The sequence below is a fragment of the Papio anubis genome, chromosome X, assembly GCF_008728515.1.
Source record: "Papio anubis isolate 15944 chromosome X, Panubis1.0, whole genome shotgun sequence".
Classification (NCBI taxonomy): Eukaryota; Metazoa; Chordata; class Mammalia; order Primates; family Cercopithecidae; genus Papio; species Papio anubis.
Window position 1 is genome coordinate 130,317,724 of NC_044996.1, and position 19,373 is coordinate 130,337,096.

The following is a 19,373-nucleotide window of genomic DNA, read 5'->3' on the forward strand; positions in this document are numbered from 1 at the left end:
CCAGTCTATGCTTGAGACTTAACTCAGAGCCTTCCCCCATGGGGATGAAAAATCCTCTTCCGCCCGGAAGAGAGGAACGGTGGGAGCCTAGAGGTGCCTGTCAGCCTGAAGTAGCACCCAGGGTGTGAGGCAACTGGGCTTATCTGAAAAGACATGGACACAGAGCATCCAAATTTTTTTTTTTTTTTTTTTTTTTTTTTGAGGTGGAGTCTTGCACTGTCGCCTGGGCTGGAGTCTCGCATCGTCGCCTGGGCTGGAGTCTCGCATCGTCACCTGGGCTGAAGTGCAGTGGCGTGATCTCAGCTCACTGCAACCTTTGCCTCCTGGGTTCAAGCGATTCTCCTGCCTCAGCCTCCCGAGTAGCTGGGATTACAGGCGCCTGCCACCACGCCCAGCTAATTTTTTTGTATTTTTAGTAGAGACGGGGTTTCACTATGTTAGCCAGGCTGGTCTCAAACTCCTTACTTCGTGATCCGCCCACCTTGGCCTCCCAAAGTGCTGGGATTACAGGCATGAGCCACCGCGCCCGGCCCCAAATGTTTTGTATAAGCAAAAACAGCAAAACGTTAACAAAATAAGTTGTAGTAATTCACAATGGAAAGATAGCAGGTCTCTTCCACATCCCAGGCCACCTAGCAATCCATTTTTCCAATTGCAACCGTTCATTATTTACTTAGTTAAAATAAAATGAGTGGAGGAAAGGTGAGGTAGGACATTTAGTGAAGTTCTTGCAACTGAAAGGAACAAAATGGTTCTTTCCAAAGGTACATTTTTTGTAACATATAGACACATTTTCCCATAAGAAACTCCCAGCACAATTGAAAGCACATGTGCAGATGGCCAGGGCGTGCTGTGCATGTTACTGTGCAAGCAATTCAGCAGGGCTGCTGCAAAACCAGCTTTCTCAGCTCTGGGTGCTCGGGCTTGTCTCCATAACAAGCTACCATGTAACAAACAGATCTCAGCAGGGTGAACAACAGTTGCAAAAAGTGAGCTGTTTCCTTCATCCCCACCCTGCTCCCTTCACTCTCAAAAGTTACAAACTGTGAGTTTCCTTCCTGATAAACTCCAAGGCTTCCTCACTGATTGGTCTCAGTTTGGAAAAGGACGTGACATCAGCAACTTCGCAGACTTAGGGCTGGAGGGTTCTTGTGGCCTCTGGCGGGCCTCCAGCCAGTTAGGTAAAGCGTGTGTGTGTGTGTGTGTGTGTGTGTGTGTGTGTGTACACGAGCGTGTGCCTCTCTGACCACAGGTAGCACTCAGATTACCCTGCCTGCTCTGTTCTTTGCTGCAGACCATTTGACCAGGACGTGTGCAGCTCAGCCAGCCACAGAACTGGAATTTTTCAGGAGCAGGGGGAGCATGGAGTTTGGACTTTGCTGAGCAACTGAAGTGGAGCGCAGAGCTTGCTCGCTTAGGAGAGAGCATCATGGATGGCAAACAAGGGGACATGGATGGGAGCAAGCCCGCGGGGCCAAGAGACACTCCTGACATCAGGCTTCTTTCGAACCCATTGATGAGTGGTGAGTCATAGGGGCAGTGGAATCAGCCCTGGGGAGGTTGGCTAATGTGCTTAGGAGAGGAGGGTTGGGCAGTTTCAGTGGCTCTGTGTGAGGTGTCCATGGGTCTGTTACTGGGCAGATGCCCACAGTTCGCTGATATATATCCTTTACACAGCTGTTCACAAATGTGTACACTTCTTTCTGCAGAATCGTACATACAACACAAATTCAGTTGTCACAAATTATTCTCCAGTGAAAATTTGAGCTCCCAGGAATCATTCTTTGTGGGTCAGATGCATTATTTATTACATTGGAGGTTTGAAAGTTACAAACAGGAAAATTTTTAATGCTAAAACTTTTTTCTTAATTTGCAAGTCTTAGGTATTTTGGTATTTAGGTGGGGCAGGGTTTATAAATGATGTTCAAACATTGAGCACTGATTGAGTCACTTTCAAAAGAGACCAAAGAGACTTTGTTTTACTTAAACATTGGAGAATCATCTTACAGGTATTCTCATCTGTCAGGTGGTGTCTGTGCTAACGTACAGAATGCCACAAATACACACTTTGGTGAGCATTCAGCAGGTGCTTGTTGGCTAAAAGGATTCTGAAAAATTTGTTTAGGCATTTGCACACAGGTTTTTATAAATAATAGTGTATTGGTTAGTAATATACTGGTTAACTCTCCAGCCCCAAGTCTGCAAAGTTGATGCCACATCCTTTCCCAAACTGAGACCAGTCAGTGAGGAAGCCTTGGAGTTTATCAGGAAGGAGACTAAAAGTTCGTAACTTTTGGAGAGCAAAGGGAGCAGGGTGAGGGTGAAGGAAACAGCTCACTTTCTGCAACTGTTGTTCACCCTGTTGAGATCCTTGGGGGCTTGTTATGGTGACAAGCCCCAGCACCCAGGGCTGGGAAAGCTGGTGTTGCCGCAGCCTTGCTGAATTGATGTATTTATTATTTATTAATTTTTTTTTAAGACGGAGTCCTGCTCTGTCGCCCGGGCTGGAGTGCAGTGGCGCAATCTTGACTCACTGCAACCTCCGTCTCCTGGGTTCAGGCTTATATAGGCGGAGCACGGTGGTTTACACCTGAAATCCCAGCACTTTGGGAGGCCGAGGCAGGCGGATCGCGAGGTCATGATACCATCCTGGCCAACACGGTGAAACCCCGTTGCTACCTAAAATACAAAAATTAGCTGGGATTACACGTACCTGTAATCCCACCTACTTGGGAGGCTGAGGCAAGAGAATCGCTTGAACCCAGGAGGCGGAGGTTGCAGTGAGCCGAGATCTCGACACAGCACTCCAGCATGGTGACAGAGCGAGACGCTGTCTCAAAAAAAAAAAAAAAAAAAGAAAAAGCTGGTAGGTGGCTCCGCCTGTAATCCCAGCAGGAGGCTTGAGGCAGGCGGATCCGCGAGGTCAGGAGATCCCGAGACCATCCCTGGCTAACCACGGTGAAACCCGTCCTACCAAAAATAACAAAAATTAGCGAGGCGTGGTAGTGAAGCCTGTAGTCCCTCGGGGGGAGGCTGAGTGGAAACTTGCAGTGAGCCAAGATGCGTGCCACTGCACTCCAGCCTGAGCCACAGAACGAGACTCCATCTCAAAAAAAAAAAAAAGGTGTGTAAATATATACACACACACACACCCCTGGTATACTGCCCACAGCACCTGTTGATTAAAGGGGCAGTAAACAGGGAGAGACCCTGAAGTCAGTCAGGGTTTTTGTTTTTGTTTTGTTTTGTTTTGTTGAGACGGAGTCTCACTGTGTCGCCCAGGCTGGAGTGCAGTGGCGCGATCTTGGCTCACTGCAAGCTCCACCTCCCGGGTTCAAGCGATTCTCCTGCCTCAGCTTCCTGAGTAGCTGGGATTATAGGTGCCCGCCACCACGCCCGGCTAATTTTTGTATTTTTAGTAGAGATGGGGTTTCGCCACGTTGGCCAGGCTGGTCTCGAACTCCTGACCTCCGCCTGGGCCTCCCAAAGTGCTAGGATTACAGGCGTGAGCCACCGTGCCTAGCCGTCAGTCAGGGTTTATTAATCTACTATACAGGTACTGAAAGGGTAAAAATGGAAGAAATAAAACACAAAACACCTTCCCTTTGACTGAGCAGACTAGCCTGCTCATTCATTCATTCATTTATCCAATTTCACTTATAAAATGAGCAGAGTACTCAATGGTCAGTGGGATTTAGATCCACAAAGGCAGAACTGAATTCATCAGCAGATGTATTGAGCATGAGTTTGGAGAACTAGGAAAGCAAAAGTGGCACCCAAAATCGCTTTTTACAAAGAATTTCTTTTTCTTTTTTTTTTTTTTCTTTTTTTGAAATGGAGTTTCACTCTGTCACCCAGGCTGGAATGCAGTGGAGCAATCTCGGCTCACTGCAAACTCCACCTTCCTATGTTCAAGCGACTCTTCTGCCTCAGTTTCCCGAGTAGCTGGGATTACAGGCGTCTGCCACCACACCCAGCTGATTTTTGTATTTTTAGTAGAGACGGGGTTTCATCATGTTGGCGAGGCTGGTCTTGAACTCCTGACCTCAAGTGATCCGCCTACTTTGGCCTCCCAAAGTGCTGGGATTACAGGTGTGAGCCACCATGCCCAGCCACTTTTTATAACGAATTATATATATATGTATATACACACACACACACACGTTTTTTTTAGACAGAGTCTCGCTCTGTCACCAGGCTGGAGTGCAGTGGCACCAATCTCGGTTCACTGCAACCTTGGCCTCCTGGGTTCAAGCAATTCAAGCAATTCTTCTGCCTCAGGAGGGAGAAGCAGGGACTAGGTGGGACTACAGGCACACGCCTGGCTAATTTTTTTTTTTTTGTATTTTAGTAGAGACGGAGTTTCACCATGTTGTCCAGGCTGGTCTCCAACAACTCCTGAGCTCAGGCAGTCTGCCCGCCTCAGCCTCCCAAAGTGCTAGGATTACAGGTGTGAGCCACAGTGCCCAGCCAATAAATACATTTTTAAAGCAGCAAACCAATCATTATGGGAAAGAATCAGTAATTTGGTTGATTTCTGCACTGTTATTTTATAGCTAAGTATTGTATTTATTTTTGTTTCCACATGGGAGAGAGGCACCAGCCACTTTTCACTGTTGAGGGTTTCTTTTTCTTTTTTTTTTTTTTTTTTTAATTTTTTGAGACGGAGTCTCGCTCTGTCACCCAGGCTGGAGTGCAGTGGCGTGATCTCGGCTCACTGCAAGCTCTACCTCCTGGGTTCATGCCATTCTCCTGCCTCAGCCTCCCAATAGCTGGGACTACAGGCTCCCACCACCACGCCCAGCTAATTTTTTTGTATTTTTAGTAGAGTCGGGGTTTCTCTGTGTTAGCCAGGATGGTCTCGATCTCCTAACCTCGTGATCCACCCGCCTCGTCCTCCCAAAGTGCTGGGATTACAGACCTGAGCCAACTGTTCAGTGTTTCTAAATGTCCTAATCCAACCTTGGTGGGGTCAGGGTGGGTGAGTGGGAATGGGCAGGTGTTATACTCAAAGGCATGGTGCTTGTAAAGTGAACACGTTGTTACAGCTAGAGTGCAAAATGTGAAGGTCTTAGGGAGTCTAGTGAGAACAGGTTTGAAGAGATGGAGTGGCAGATACAGATTTAAGAGCTAAGTGCAGGAGGTTAGGCTTCATGAGGCAGGGAATTGAGAGCCATTGGTGGTTCTAGCGCAGAGACCTGGTAATAAGGCTGTAGGTGAATTAACTTGGTAGCCACAGCTGGGATAGATTGTGTTGGAATCGTGGGAGATTGTTGCATTCATCCAGTGTTTCTCAAGTTCTCTTGTGCCTCTACATCACCTGGAGAGCTTATTAAAATGCAGATAATGCAGCTTCTGGCTGGGTGCGGTGGCTCACACCTGTAATCCCAGCACTTTGGGAGGCTGAGGTGGGCGGATCACTTGAGGTCAGGAGTTCGAGACTAGCCTATCCAACATGTGAAACCCCATCTCTACTAAAAATACAAAATTTGGCAGCTGGGTCTTGATTGGCTCACACCTGTAATCCCAGCACTTTGCCCCCAGGAGGCAGTATCTGCCGAATCACCTGAGGTGGGAGTTTGAGACCAGCCTGACCAACATGCAGGAAACCCAGTCTTTACTAAAAATACAGAACAGCTGGGCATGGTGGTGCATGCCTGTAATCCCAGCTAGGGAGGCTGAGGCAGGAGGTAAGCTTGAACCTGGGAGGCAGAGGTTGTGGTGAGCGAGATCACCATTGCACGCACTCCAACCTGGGCAGCAGGAGTGAAACTGTCTCAAAAAAAAAAAAAAAAAAAAAAAAAAAAAAAATTAGCTGGGTGTGTTGGCACATGCCTATAGTCCCAGCTACTTAGGAAGGCAGAGGCAGGAGAATTGCTTGAACCTGGGAGGCGGGGAGTTCACACTTTAGTGAGCGAGAGATCATGCCACTGCTCCAGCCTGGGCAACACAGATGATGCAGCTTTTGGTGAAGTGGTATTGGAAGCCTAGGAATCTGCATTCATAACAAACTCCCAGGTGACACGGATGGTACTGGTCAGAGACCATACTTTGAGAACCACTGCACTAATCCAAGCATGAAACTTACATTTGGATTGAACTTTGGAAATGACAGAGAAAGGGCGATGATTTCAAAGGAAAGAGAAATCAGGGTATGCTGCTTGATTAAACGTTGGAACTAACAGAGAGAAGGCAGGCAAAATTATAAGGTTCTCAAGCCCAAAGTAATGTCAGATAAGCTAGATAAGAAGGAAGTTGGAAAGGAAGTTGCCTTGGATGCAGGATGAGGAGGGGAGGATACAGAGTTCTGTTTTGGACATGACAGTGCCAACAATGATGTCCAGTGCACAGTATGATGACATGGGACTGAGACTTAGGAATGATCACAGGTTAGAAGCCAGAGACCTCAGAATGTTCTACAGAGGGGCTGTGGTTGAAACCTAAGGAAGGGAGAAATTGTCTGATGGCCAAGAGCTGAGAGTCAACCAAGGATGGAACCCTGGGACAGGCCTCCAGTTGATGAAGTAGGACCAGTAAGTTGGACAGAGAAGCAGAAAGAGATTCTGGATGTTGTAATTACACAGGTACTAAGGGAAGAGAAGTTTTCAAAGAAGTAGAAGTCACAAGGGTAGGTGCCTGGATACTTTTGGTCTCTTACTTTCTGTTGTGAATCTGACTGGCAAATTGCCACTCACCTTCTACACCCAGCTGAGCCATTGCGCCCATGAAACCCTCCTAGACTTTCTGCCTCTCCCTACTCAAGTCATTCTCCATCTGCTTTGCATCAGTCCTGCCCCTTGGTTAAAACCTCCATTGTAGTTGGTTGCTTTTGTTTATGTTTCTGAGGTCTTAACCTTGGTGAAGTGTGGAATGCAGAACACTCAGAATGCTGTTTTCAAATAGCTTGCCAAGAAACTCAGCTCAGGTGAAGCATGTCCCTTCGCACAAGGCCAAGTTAGAGGGAAAATAGAGCCCAGGTGTGGATTGTCTGGCTGCTCCCACCTCCACCTGCAGGCGTTTTTCTGCCCACTTCCCTGGGGTAGGGAGGGAGGAAAGGTTATGAATGAAGATGGGCAACCAACTCTTTATAGAGATTTGTTTAATGTTAGACTCTCCTGTCCAAGGAGCAGGGAAAGAATGTCTTTCTTTTTTCCTGAAAGTAGCTTGTTAGGAGTTGAATTGTGTCCCCTGAAAAGATACATGGTTAAATTCTCAATCCTCTGTGCCTCAGAATGCGACCTTCTTAGTTAAGATTAGTTAAGATGAGGTCATAAGTAGGGTAGGATGGACCTTAATCCAACATGACCGGAGTCCGTAGAAAGCTGAAACTGGATCCTTTCCTTACTCCTTATACAAAAATTAATTCAGGATGGATTAGAGACTTAAATGTTAGAACTAATACCATAAAAATCCTAGAGGAAAACCTAGGTAGTACCATTCAGGACATAGGCATGAGCAAAGACTTCATGTCTAAAACACCAAAAGCAACGGCAGCAAAAGCCAAAAATTGACAAATGGGATCTAATTAAACTAAAGAGCTTCTGCAGCAAAAGAAACTACCATCAAGAGTGAACAGGCAACCTACAGAATGGGAGAAAATTTTGCAATCTACTCATCTCGACAAAGGGCTAATATCCAGAACCTACAAAGAACTCAAACAAATTTACAAGAAAAACAAACAACCCCATCAAAAAGTGGGCAAAGAGGATATGAACAGACATTTCTCAAAAGAAGACATTCATACAGCCAACAGACACATGAAAAAAATGCTCATCATCACTGGCCATCAGAAATGCAAATCAAAACCACAATGAGACTGCATCTCACGCCAGTTAGAATGGTGACGATCATTAAAAGTCAGGAAACAACAGGTGCTGGAGGATGTGGAGAAATAGGAACACTTTTTACACTGTTGGTGGGATTGTAAACTAGTTCAACCATTATGGAAAACAGTATATGGCGATTCCTCAAGGATCTAGAACTAGATGTACCATATGACCCAACCATCCCGTACTGGGGATATACCCAAGGATTATAAATCATGCTGCTATAAAGACACATGCACCGCATATGTTTATTAGGCACTATTCCTGTGTAAAAGACTTGGAATCAACCCAAATGTCCATCGACAGATTGGATTAAGAAAATGTGTATATATACACCATGGAGTGCTATGCAGCCATAAAAAGGATGAGTTTGTGTCCTTTGTAGGGACATGGATGCAGCTGGAAACCATCATTCTTGGCAAACTATCACAAGAACAGAAAACCAAACACCATGTTCTCACTCATGGGTGGGAACTGAACAATGAGATCCACTTGGACACAGGAGGGAACATCACACACGGGGCCCATGTGGGGAGGGGGGAGGGGAGGGATTGCGTGGGAGTTATACCTGATGTAAATGACGAGTTGATGAGTGCTGACGAGTTGATGGGTGCAGCACACCAACATGGCACAAGTATACATATGTAACAAACCTGCACGTTATGCACATGTACCCTAGAACTTAAAGTATAGTAATAATAAATTAATTAAAAAAAAAGAAAAGAAAAGGAGAGGAGACACATGGAGAATGCTATGTGACAACAGAGGCAGAGATAGGAGTGAAGCACCTAGAAACCAAGGAACACCAAGGACTGATGGCCACTGCCAGAAGCTAGAAGAGGCAAGGAAGGATTTTTTTTCCCTAGAGCCTTTGGATAGAGTATGGCACTGTCCACACCTTGATTTCAGACTTCTATCCCACTGCTAGCCTCTAGGACTCTGTGACAACAAATTTCTGTTGTTTTAAGCCACGCAGTTTGTGGTGTTTTGTTATGGTATCCCTAAGAAACTAATTTACACCTACTCATGGAAACTTGGGAAAATACATTGAAAGATAAACTAACCACCCATAATTCCACCAAGCAGGTCACCACTGTTCCCAGTGTTAGTGTCTTATCTTTTGGGATTTTGCCTGGAGACTGACACCTGTAGAGGTATTTCTATCCTTGCAAAATTGAGCCCACCCTGTAGAGAGTATTCACATTGAAACAGAAGACAAGCTGGAACAGGTATTGAAAGAAAACAATTGTATTGTGTTATGGTGAATTTTTAGATATCGGGGCACCTCAGGAGGGATGAGTTTTCTGGGGGAAAACCTGCCTTTGAGACAGAATGGGAAGGCAGCTTTATATTGAGAGAGAAGAGAGAGGGAGACAGGAAAGAGGAGAGAGAGAAGAGAGAGCTAAGAAAGAGGAGAGGAGGGGCTGGATGACGGAACTGGAGAAAGAACTGCAGTGGACAGGCCTGACTTGCCCAGGAGTTGCCTCAGTGGGCCTTTCTGTTTGTTTCTGACTGTAAGCCTCTTGTTTCTTTTTCTCCTCTTTTCTGGTTTGTCCTGGGATCAAACCAAGGCCCACAATAATTGTGAACACAGCACCCAGATCCTTTCCAGGTTCTGGCAGTTTAGTTCATGCCACTGAATCTACCCTTATTGCGTCCTGAAGACTGAAGGCAAATACTCCTGTGCCCTCAGAGCAACCCGAAATCTTGACTTTGCAAAACGTTTCTCAGGATGAGTAGATTTATGCTACTGCCCAGCATTCACTGGGGTTCTCAGAACATCAGTAATAGCTATTTTCAGAATGTACCAATTAGTGCATCTTAAATCTCTTTTGAAATAACAGAAATGAAAAAAAAAATGTTCCACAAATTACAATAAAAATGAAATGGCAGCCTCCCTAATGTGCTCCACGTTTGATGAGGGTACAATTTAAAAGATAAGTTTAATGGCATTACTTGGAGGACTTGTGGAGTGGTTTCATTACAAGAGCTCCCTGCCCCATTTTACCCATAAGCCACAGCACCGGATCCATGGCATTGTCAGTGACCTCATTTCACATGTATTTTTTTGGCAGTAAAACCAATAGACCTTGGCTGAACCAGTGTTGGGAAAGAGCCTTTAATATACGCCAAGGACTTGGATAATGTGTTACATACACCTAATGGCCCTCGAGTATCAAAGACTTGGGTGAGGTCCGTGGAAAAGGATGTCGTGACCTTGAGTCTCCCCTTCTTGAATTGGACAGTCTCCTACTATGAGAATTGTCCATGTTCTGGCAGGAAAATAGGTCCCCTTTCCTGCTTGTTTTCTGCCCTTTCCAGCTGCCAGTTAGCAGGAAAGCAAGGGCAACTGCTTTGGGGTTTAACTGGGCATGTGTTGAGCCTACAGCTCGTTGCCTGCTTGGGGTGTGGGCTCTGGAAAACCATGAAGGAAGAAGCATTTCCCAGGTCCACCAGACAGACCCTCGTTTGGATCCCTAAAGAGACATGTCTCACTCAGCTATCTTTTCAGTGTTTTCCAGAGTGAAAGAGTGTGTGTGGACTAATCCATGTTGCAAATTACGGTGTTTGCTAATACACACACACATACACACAATCTATGCTCTCTGAATGTTAGAAAAATGTTAAAGTAGGCCAGGCGCAGTGGCTCATGCCTATAATCCCAGCACTTTGGGAGGCTGAGGCGCATGGATCACTTGAGGTCAGGAGTTGGAGACCAGTCTCACCAACATGGTGAAACCCTGTCTCTACTAAAATTACAAAAATCAGCTGAGTGTGATGGTGTGCACCTGTAGTCCCAGTTACTTGAGAGGCTGAGGCAGGAGAACCACTTGAACCTGGGAGGCGGAGGTTGCAGTGAGCCAAGATTGCCCCACTGTCTCCAGCCTGGGTGACAAAGTGAGACTCTGTCTCGAAAAACAAAACATTACACACAAAGAAAAATGTTAAATTACTCATTGTCACTATTGTACATTTTCACATAATCACTCATTTGTTCTGAGACCTGCTGAGGTCAAAGTCCTTGTCTAAATTTGAGATGGATTTTGGTTTTACAGGGACTCATGTTTTTCTTCTGGGCAGGAGCATAGGTATACCGTGACAGGCCTAACAAACCCTGAGCTGAAATGACTTTCAGTTAGAAGGGGAAGGCTCATATACTGCTGATGGGAATATAATGTAGTACAGCCACTTTGGAAAATAGTCTCAAAACAAACATTGTGTTACCATATCATACAGCAGTTCTTTTAGGTGTATATGCAGGAGAATTGAAAACATACATCTGCTCAAAAACTTGTACATGAATGTTTATAGCAGCATTATTAATAATAGCCAAGAAGTAGAAATGACACAAATTTCTGTCAACTGATGAATGAATAAATAAAATGTGACTTATCCATACAATGGAATTATTTGACCAAAAAAAAAAAAAAAATGAAGTACTGGTGCATGCTACAACATGGATGAAACTTTGAAACATTATGCTAAATAAAAGAAGCCAGTTGCAAAGCACCACATACTGTATAGTTTCATTTATGTGAAATGTCCAGAATAGGCAAATCCATAGTGACAGAAACTAGATCCATGGTTGCCAGGGGCTGGGGGAAGTAGAACTGTGGAGTGACTGCTAAATGGGCACAGAGTTTCTTTTTGGGGTGATGAAAATGTTCTAAAATTGATTGTGGCATTGGTTGCATAGCTCTGAATATACTGAAAACTGCTGAATTGTACACATTAAATGGGTGTATTGTATGGTATGCGAATTATATCTCAATACAGCTGCTTGCTAGATAGCTAGCTAGAGATATTCACATTGTCAGCCCCTCACTATGTGTACCAGGACAACACTCTACTTCTGAAAGACACAAGCTGTCTCTGCTCTGTAAGCACTACATTCTGCAGAGGTGCAAACTCAGATAGCCTGTTCTCTTGGAGAAGTATGTACTTCTTTAGTTGCCCCAAATAGAGTAATGGTCCCATAATGAATGAGTAGAAAGTAAGACCATTTGTGGCTACACTTGATAAGTGCATCATTTTTATGAACTCTAAACACTTACAAATTAGGACCCAATTTACCTGCCTGGCTGTTTAGGCTGTCGACACTCGTAATCTTAGGGAGCTTTAAGAGAGGTTGGGAAATGTGGCAGCTGTATTTCTTAGCAGCTGAGCACTTGGAAAAAAAGTGGATTAATCATCATACATGTGGTGATCCATCAGGATACATTTGCAAATCTATTGAAAACTGATTTTCAAAACCTTTCTCAATTTGTGGCTCTTTGTTCTCATTCAAGATTTTGTGTGAATGGTATTTGGCATTATCAGCACCAACAGGGTGGAATTAGTTGTCCTTTTAATTCTAATTTGGAGATCAGTCTTTCCATATCTGCAGTCCGAATTTTAGCTTCCAAGCCCTAGAATCAGCAGTATTATTCCAGAAATAATTAGGAACATCAGAGAATGCTGTGAGGACATTGAGTATCTATTAAGCGTAAGGTTTTGACGGTAGGAAAAGCCATTTCACTTAAGATGTACCTTGTCTCAAGCACCTTAGTAACCCCAGAAGGAAAGCATTGGATGGGCAGTATGTAGATGGGCTCATTTGTCTTCCTTTTATGTACCAAATGCCTAATGAATCCATCTGGAAGAATGGTCATTTGCTTACTAATACAGATTTTCCAGGGCACTGATGGCTTCAGGTGGCAGACGGGCCTCATGTGTTCAGTACAAAGTGTTAAGCCAACATGTGTTAAGTACAAAGGATACTTCATAGCCTTTCATTTTAAGTACCCTCCTTCTCCAGGTCTTCTCAGCTTTTAGGAGCTATTAGCTACCACGCAAGGCATAACTGGCACCAGACCTTTCTACCTTGTTTGTATGTAGTGTGTTTGCCGAAGCAGGTGGAGCTGGAGCTGAAGCAGGTTCAGGCACGCCTCCCTCACATTTCTACTGGAAATCAGATGAAGCTTGAGATGAGAAAAGATCAGGTCTATGCCTCACTCGGTCATATTCATATTCAATTATAAAGAGAGAGGAAAGCATTTAATGGGTTGGGATTGGGTTTTCAGGCCTCTTTCCTGAGAATTTGTTTTCCTTCTATGTGGTTGTAGAATAAATTTGGCTATTTTATTTTATTTTTTTTTGAGACAGAGTCTCACTGTGTTGCCCAGGCTGGAGTGCAGTAGCATGACCTCGGCTCACTGCAACCTCCACCTCCCGGGTTCAACCGATTCTCCTGCCTCAGCCTCCCGAGTAGCTGGGATTATAGGCGTGAGCCACCACACCCAGCTAATTTTTACATTTTTAGTAGAGATGGTGTTTCACCGTGTTGGCCAAGCTGGTCTCGAACTCCTGATCTCAGGTGATCCGCCCACCTCAGCCTCCAAAAGTGCTGGGATTGCAGGTGTGGAGCCACCGCGCCCGGTGTAAATTTGCTATTTTAAATAGCAGTGATGATGAGGTGTAATCAAGACTGTCTGTTTAGTGTTAGGGCAGGATAATAATAGTAGCTAGTATGTATTGAGCCATGGTAAGTACAGGTTGAGCATCCCTTCTCTGAAATCCTTGGGACCAGAAGCGTTTCCAATTTTTTCAGATGTTGGAATATTTGCATATACAATAATGACTTACCTTGTGGATTGTACTCAAGTCTAAACACGAAATTCATTTATGTTTCATATACACCTTACACACATAACCTGAAGGTAATTTTATATGGTATTTTAAATAAGTTTGTGCATGAAACAAAGTTTTGACTGCAACCCATCACATGTCACATGTGGAATTTTCCACTTGTGGCATCATGTTAGCACTCAGGAAGCTTTGGATTTTGGAGCATTTTGGATTTGGGAGTTTTGGGTTAAGGATGCTCAACCTGCATATTATATATTAGGGATGCGCAACTTGTAACTTTACAGAGAAGGAAACTGGGGCACTGGGCCTTTCCCGGGACCCACAGGTCAGAAAAGGTGAAGCGGGTCTGAATTAAGAGCTTTCTTTAACCACCTTGGCATGCTGTGTTTGGGGGTAAATAATGTCCCTGTTTCAAGGTGAGACTGAGCACTGATCTGTGCTTAATATTACGACAGGAGATAATCTATAAATAGATATGGTTCTGTTTAGATTTCATTCCAAACCTAATGGTGCATGTAATTACATGATTACTGCTATTAATACAGGACACTGTTTGCTGAGATGCCAAAGTCTGTATTTCATGCAGGAAACTAGACCGGCAGCTACAGCTTAACACACTAATGCTGGTAATTAGTGAAGCTCTCGCTTAACTAAATGGGCCATTTGCCTTTGAAACCAGTGTGTAAATAGAAATACAGTAATCTGTCATCCCAGTCCACCTCGTTTCTCCTTAGTTTGAGGACTGGCTGTAGTTCTTTCCCAAGCTCTCCAGACATTGTTCAAACAAACTGTGCACAAAAAAATATTAATAAAGAAGAGAAATGCTGAATTCCTAATGGGAATTTTGGTTGAGTGAATCCAATGTCTCCATCCAGGGACTATTAGGCTCTTATTGATGGGCAAGGATAAGTCTCTGGGTCTAAGTGCATTAGCAGAATGTAACCCATTCCTCCCTTTCCATACAGATGCTGTGTCTGATTGGTCTCCTATGCATGAAGCTGCAATCTACGGACATCAGCTGTCTCTGAGGAACCTCATCAGCCAGGTAGCTTTTTGAAAATATAATACAAAAGAAACCTATCAAAATATTAAAACAAACGTGTGACATAATAACATGGGAACTTTTAAATTAATTCATTAAATAGAAGACCTCATGGCGATTCTAATAACTACTATAATTTCTAAATAGGATGAGTATATATTTTGAGATACTTTTGTCTATGACAATTGTAATACAATAGAAAATATCTGTAATTTCTATTGGAGATAACCCTACATACTACTATTACTACTGTGGTTTGTTGTCTACATTCTGAATTGAGGGATATGCTAAGTTTCAGATAGAGCTGAGTGAGAATAAATGTGCTTTAAAAAATCCAATTTCATAGACCTATCTAGAGTAAGAAATCCTCCTATAAGAAAATAATTTCTAAAGAAAAATTTCATACTATTCTAAGCCACTATCTTAAGCCATTTTTGGTAGCAGCAGCCTATTATAAATAGATTATAACACTAATTCTAGCTAAAAGAAGTTAGGCTACTTCCCAGATAAAATTAGAAATTTACCCTATTTTGATAGCACGAAAAATGATCACTGCAGCTTTTATGTATCACTTGTTAAATTGGACAGGTACTCATTTGCATTCAGTATTTATGTGTTTATGAAACATCAGCCAGAACCATCTCCAAGTTGTATCCCATTATTTGTGTAAGATGTCTTTTTAGAGCCCCAGTTTCTGCTTTCATAAAATGAGTATTCTGATACCTACCTAGGTCAGTCCACCCCATAACTCAATAACAAACCACCCCAAAACTCAGTGACATGATAACAGTAACCATTATTTCTTGCTGATGTGTGTTTGTGTCAGCTCATCAAGGCTGGGCCTGGCTGGGCTTGGCTCCCAGCTGTGGGTTGGGTGTAGCCCTGCTGCACATCTCTTTCATCCTTCTTGGACCACTGGCTACCTGAGGAATTATTTTCTCTTGGCAAAACGCTGGAGCACAGCAGGGCAAGCCCAACCATGCAAGAATACTTCCAATCTGTCCATGTCACATCTGCTAACATCCCACTGGTCAAGTCACATGACCACATCCAAACTCAAGGATCAAGAGAAGTACATTTTGTCAACTAAGAGTAGTTGACGACTGAAAATAAATATATTAAAGTTAAACCATTCGATCTTTTTTTTTTTTTTTTTTCAAAACTAAGAACTGACTGTGGACTGGACACTGTGAAATAATGGGTTAATTACCTTATGATATTATATGACTCAGACTTGTTAATAATTTAGACAAACCACAGTTAATCTGAGGTAAAACTGTAGCTTGATGATGAACTATAAATGAGTTTCTAACTTTGTAGAAGGAACCTTTCTGTAATGTGAGTATGTGGTGAAAACTTTTTGTTTTGTGTTACCAATAGCTGTGTTGTTGTATTTCATTTACCTGGATTTATGTATAAACACCTAAATGCTGGTTTTATACTATTATTATTATTATTTTGTTTTTTGAGATAGGGTTTCGCTCTTGTTCCCCAGTCAGGAGTGCAGTGGCGCGATCTCGGCTCACTGCAACCTCCGCCTCCCGGGTTCAAGCAATTCTGCCTCAGCCTCCCGAGTAGCTGGGCCTACAGGCATGTGCCACCACGCCCGGCTAATTTCGTATTTTTTTTTTTTTTTTGAGACGGAGTCTTGCTCTGTCGCCCAGGCTGGAGTGCGGTGGCCGGATCTCAGCTCACTGCAAGCTCCACCTCCTGGGTTCACGCCATTCTCCTGCCTCAGCCTCCCGAGTAGCTGGGACTACAGGTACCCGCCACCTTGCCCAGCTAGTTTTTTTGTATTTTTTAGTATAGACGGGGTTTCACTGTGTTAGCCAGGATGGTCTCGATCTCCTGACCTCGTGATCCGCCCGCCTCGGCCTCCCAAAGTGCTGGGATTACAGGCTTGAGCCACCGCGCCCGGTCAATTTTGTATTTTTAGTAGAGACGAGGTTTCACCATGTTGGTCAAGCTGGTCTCGAACTGCTGACCTCAGGTAATCCATCAGCCTTAGCCTCCCAAAGTGCTGGGATTACAGGCATGAGCCACCGTGCCTGGTCTAAATGCCGGTTTAAAAATGGTAGTCGTGCTGGAGGAGCATGCGCATTTTCTATTGGTTGTTTCCTATTGGTTGCCTTTTGCCCAAGTTCTGTACCTCAGCCTGTCTTTCCCCCCACTTGTGTCTGATACACTTGCATGATTTTTGCTTCATGTGACAATCATACCCTACCCCTCTTGTGGCATTGACAAAACTACTTTTTGTAAGTGGGATGACTGAGAAAATAAGGTATTTTCTCTTGCCAATTGGACATTTAAGTCTTAGGTACGAATAGTAAAGTAAGAAATGACATATTCTTTTCTTTGATCAAGACAAGACTTGGCAAATTTTTTTCAGTAAAGGACCAGATAGTAAATATTTTAGGCTTTGTGAACCATGCAGTCTCTGTTGGAAGTACCTAACTCTGCTGTTTAGCAGAAAAGCAGTTGTAGACAGTATGTAAATGAATGGGCATGGCTGTGTTCTGGTAAAACTTTGCTTATGGATGCTGAAATTTGAATTTCATAAAATTTTCATGTGTCACAAAATATTCCTTTGATTTCTTTTAAACCATTAAAAATGTAGAAACCATTCCTAGCTGCTGTGCTGTACAGAAGCAGGTTGTGGTCTAGATTTGACTCTGTAGGCTGTTGTTTACTGACCCTCTTGTCAAAACTATGATAGAGCTAGGAAATCTAAGAAAAAAAATTAAATGTCAGGAAAAGGAGGGTTTTTTTGAGAAAAAAAGTTGGGTGAAACTGGTATTTTTATTACAAATATTATTAAATCCTATGTGCTACTAAATACTTACATTTAAAGAGCAATTATATTAGTTAATAGGTGCATTTCAATTTCCTAAATAAAGTACATTTAGGCTTCCTAAAAGGTACATGCAGACTATTTCTTTTCCCTTGCAGTTTCATAATTTCCTTTTAATTGTCCCACAAGATAGAGACACTTGTGAATATGTTAAAATTTAATAATTGCTTGTTAAAACTTAGCAATTCGGGCCACGCTGACTTTAAAAAAATTGAGAAATTTCATAAACAAACATAAAAGAACTTAAACACGTGTGCAGTTGAACAAAAAGTGATGATGATGAGAGTATTGCCATGTGACTGCCTCCCCAGGTCAGGAAATGGAAAAATAGCACATTGCTGGCTCCTCCAAAGAGTCACCCATCCCTCCCCTTACCATGCTTTCTGGAACACAATCCTGTCCCTCTTCCACAGGATTAACCATTATCCCGATTTCCTTGTTTTCTTTATGGTTTTACTTTATATATTATGTCTTCTGAAACAATATGGGGTAGTTTTGCCTAATTTTGAACTTTAAATTGATGTAATCATTCAGTGTGTATGCTTTTGGATTTTGCTTCTTTTGCTCAACATTATTTTTGCAAGCATCACCCTGGTAGTGTTTGCCATTATAATTTGTTGGGTGTAATCTTTCTGCTGAAAGATTATACCAAAGTTTATTAATTCAGTTCATTGTTGATGGACATTTGGTTTGTTTGCAGTTTCTATTACGACCAATGCTCTTGTGAATATTCTTGTATATGTATCTAGATGTATATCTAAGAGTCAAATTGCTGAGGCATAGGCATAGGCATTGTCAGCTCTAATAGATACAGTCAAACTGTTTTCCTGAGTGGCAGATTTTTTTTAAGTCAATATAAACATCTTAGTGTACCATCTGACTTTGAGCCAGGTCAACTTTGTCATAGTACTGGAATGGTGGCCGAAAAACAGCCCCAGGGCACTGTCGCTTTGCACCCCTTACTCTATTTCCCCTCCTTCAGGGGTGGCTTGTGAACATCATCACGGCAGATCATGTCTCCCCACTCCATGAAGCCTGTCTCGGAGGTCATCCCTCTTGTGTAAAGATTTTATTAAAGCATGGAGCTCAGGTAAGGGCAGCTGAAACAACATCTTAGAAACCAAGAATGAAAAATGACTATGTATATCCCTGCTGAATAGCTTCCAGCACTTTTGATTAGGCTGATTTGAAATATGAAGACAGTTGTTTTTTAAGAAAATTATGTTCATCAGACTTGTTTGCTTTAGTGATAGGTGGATGCAATACTAAATTTTTAGTCGTGCTTACAGTCTATATCATTTTCTTTATCACACACTACTAATAAATAGTTGTTAGACTTCTGTCTTCATTGTTATGGCTGGAAGGTAATGAAATATTGTGGAAAGCACACATTTGCCTGGGATGGCTAGGATGTCTGAGGAGACAGAAAATCTATGTGGTCATTCACCCTTTGGCTGGCAACTTGGACTTGTTCACATGGTAGCAGGGATTGCAAGAGCAGCAAAAATGGACCTGTTTGGTGTTAGGTAACTGAATGGTGGGGTGGGGGATATTATGGGCTTGCTATCTTCTGGCAACAGCAAATGCAAAGTCCCAGAAGTGATCGTGAGCAATTTTTGTATCTTGAAGTCATTCCTTATGGCAGGAGAGTAGAGTAGGTGAGAGGATTCAGAACCGGAAGCAACCCTGTCCATGCCAAAAAAAGAACGGGCTTTGTCCCAAGATTAGTAAAGAGCCAGAGGTGAGTGCATTGCCAGATTTATATTTGGGCTAAGAAAACATTCAAAACTTGGAAACAGGGAAAGTGGCAAGGTGAGTGAAGCAAGAGACACCTAGGGTACAAACTTGAAAGAGGTGCTCGTTCTCAGGCTCCTGCACTATTTGTGTGATTCCAAAAATGAATATGTCCTTAAATTTTTTACCGTGGGCAACTTTGTGCCTCACTCTAGTCCTGGCCCTGCTTGGAAGTAGAGTTTGAGAATGAATTCATTGTCTTCACAATATCATTGCTTAAAAGAGTCACCAA

The 19,373-nt window shown here is 43.1% G+C and overlaps 1 protein-coding gene across 6 annotated transcripts in view; it reads left to right on the top strand.

The window, feature by feature from the left end:
- Nucleotides 1-735: 735 nt before the first annotated feature.
- Nucleotides 736-19,373, top strand: part of ASB9 (ankyrin repeat and SOCS box containing 9) — a 29,170-nt gene continuing 10,532 nt past the window's right edge. For 3 of the 6 annotated variants that reach the window (XM_009197234.3, XM_003917430.3, XM_003917431.3), the window contains exons 1-3: nt 1,134-1,523; nt 14,420-14,499; nt 18,330-18,437. In XM_009197234.3, the coding sequence (XP_009195498.1) occupies nt 1,430-1,523; nt 14,420-14,499; nt 18,330-18,437 (282 nt within the window). In that variant the 5' untranslated portion in view covers nt 1,134-1,429. Of the gene's footprint in view, nt 1,524-14,419; nt 14,500-18,329; nt 18,438-19,373 lie in introns of all 6 variants that reach the window. The other 3 variants (XM_009197232.3, XM_009197231.3, XM_017954299.3) reach the window with 3 other exon arrangements.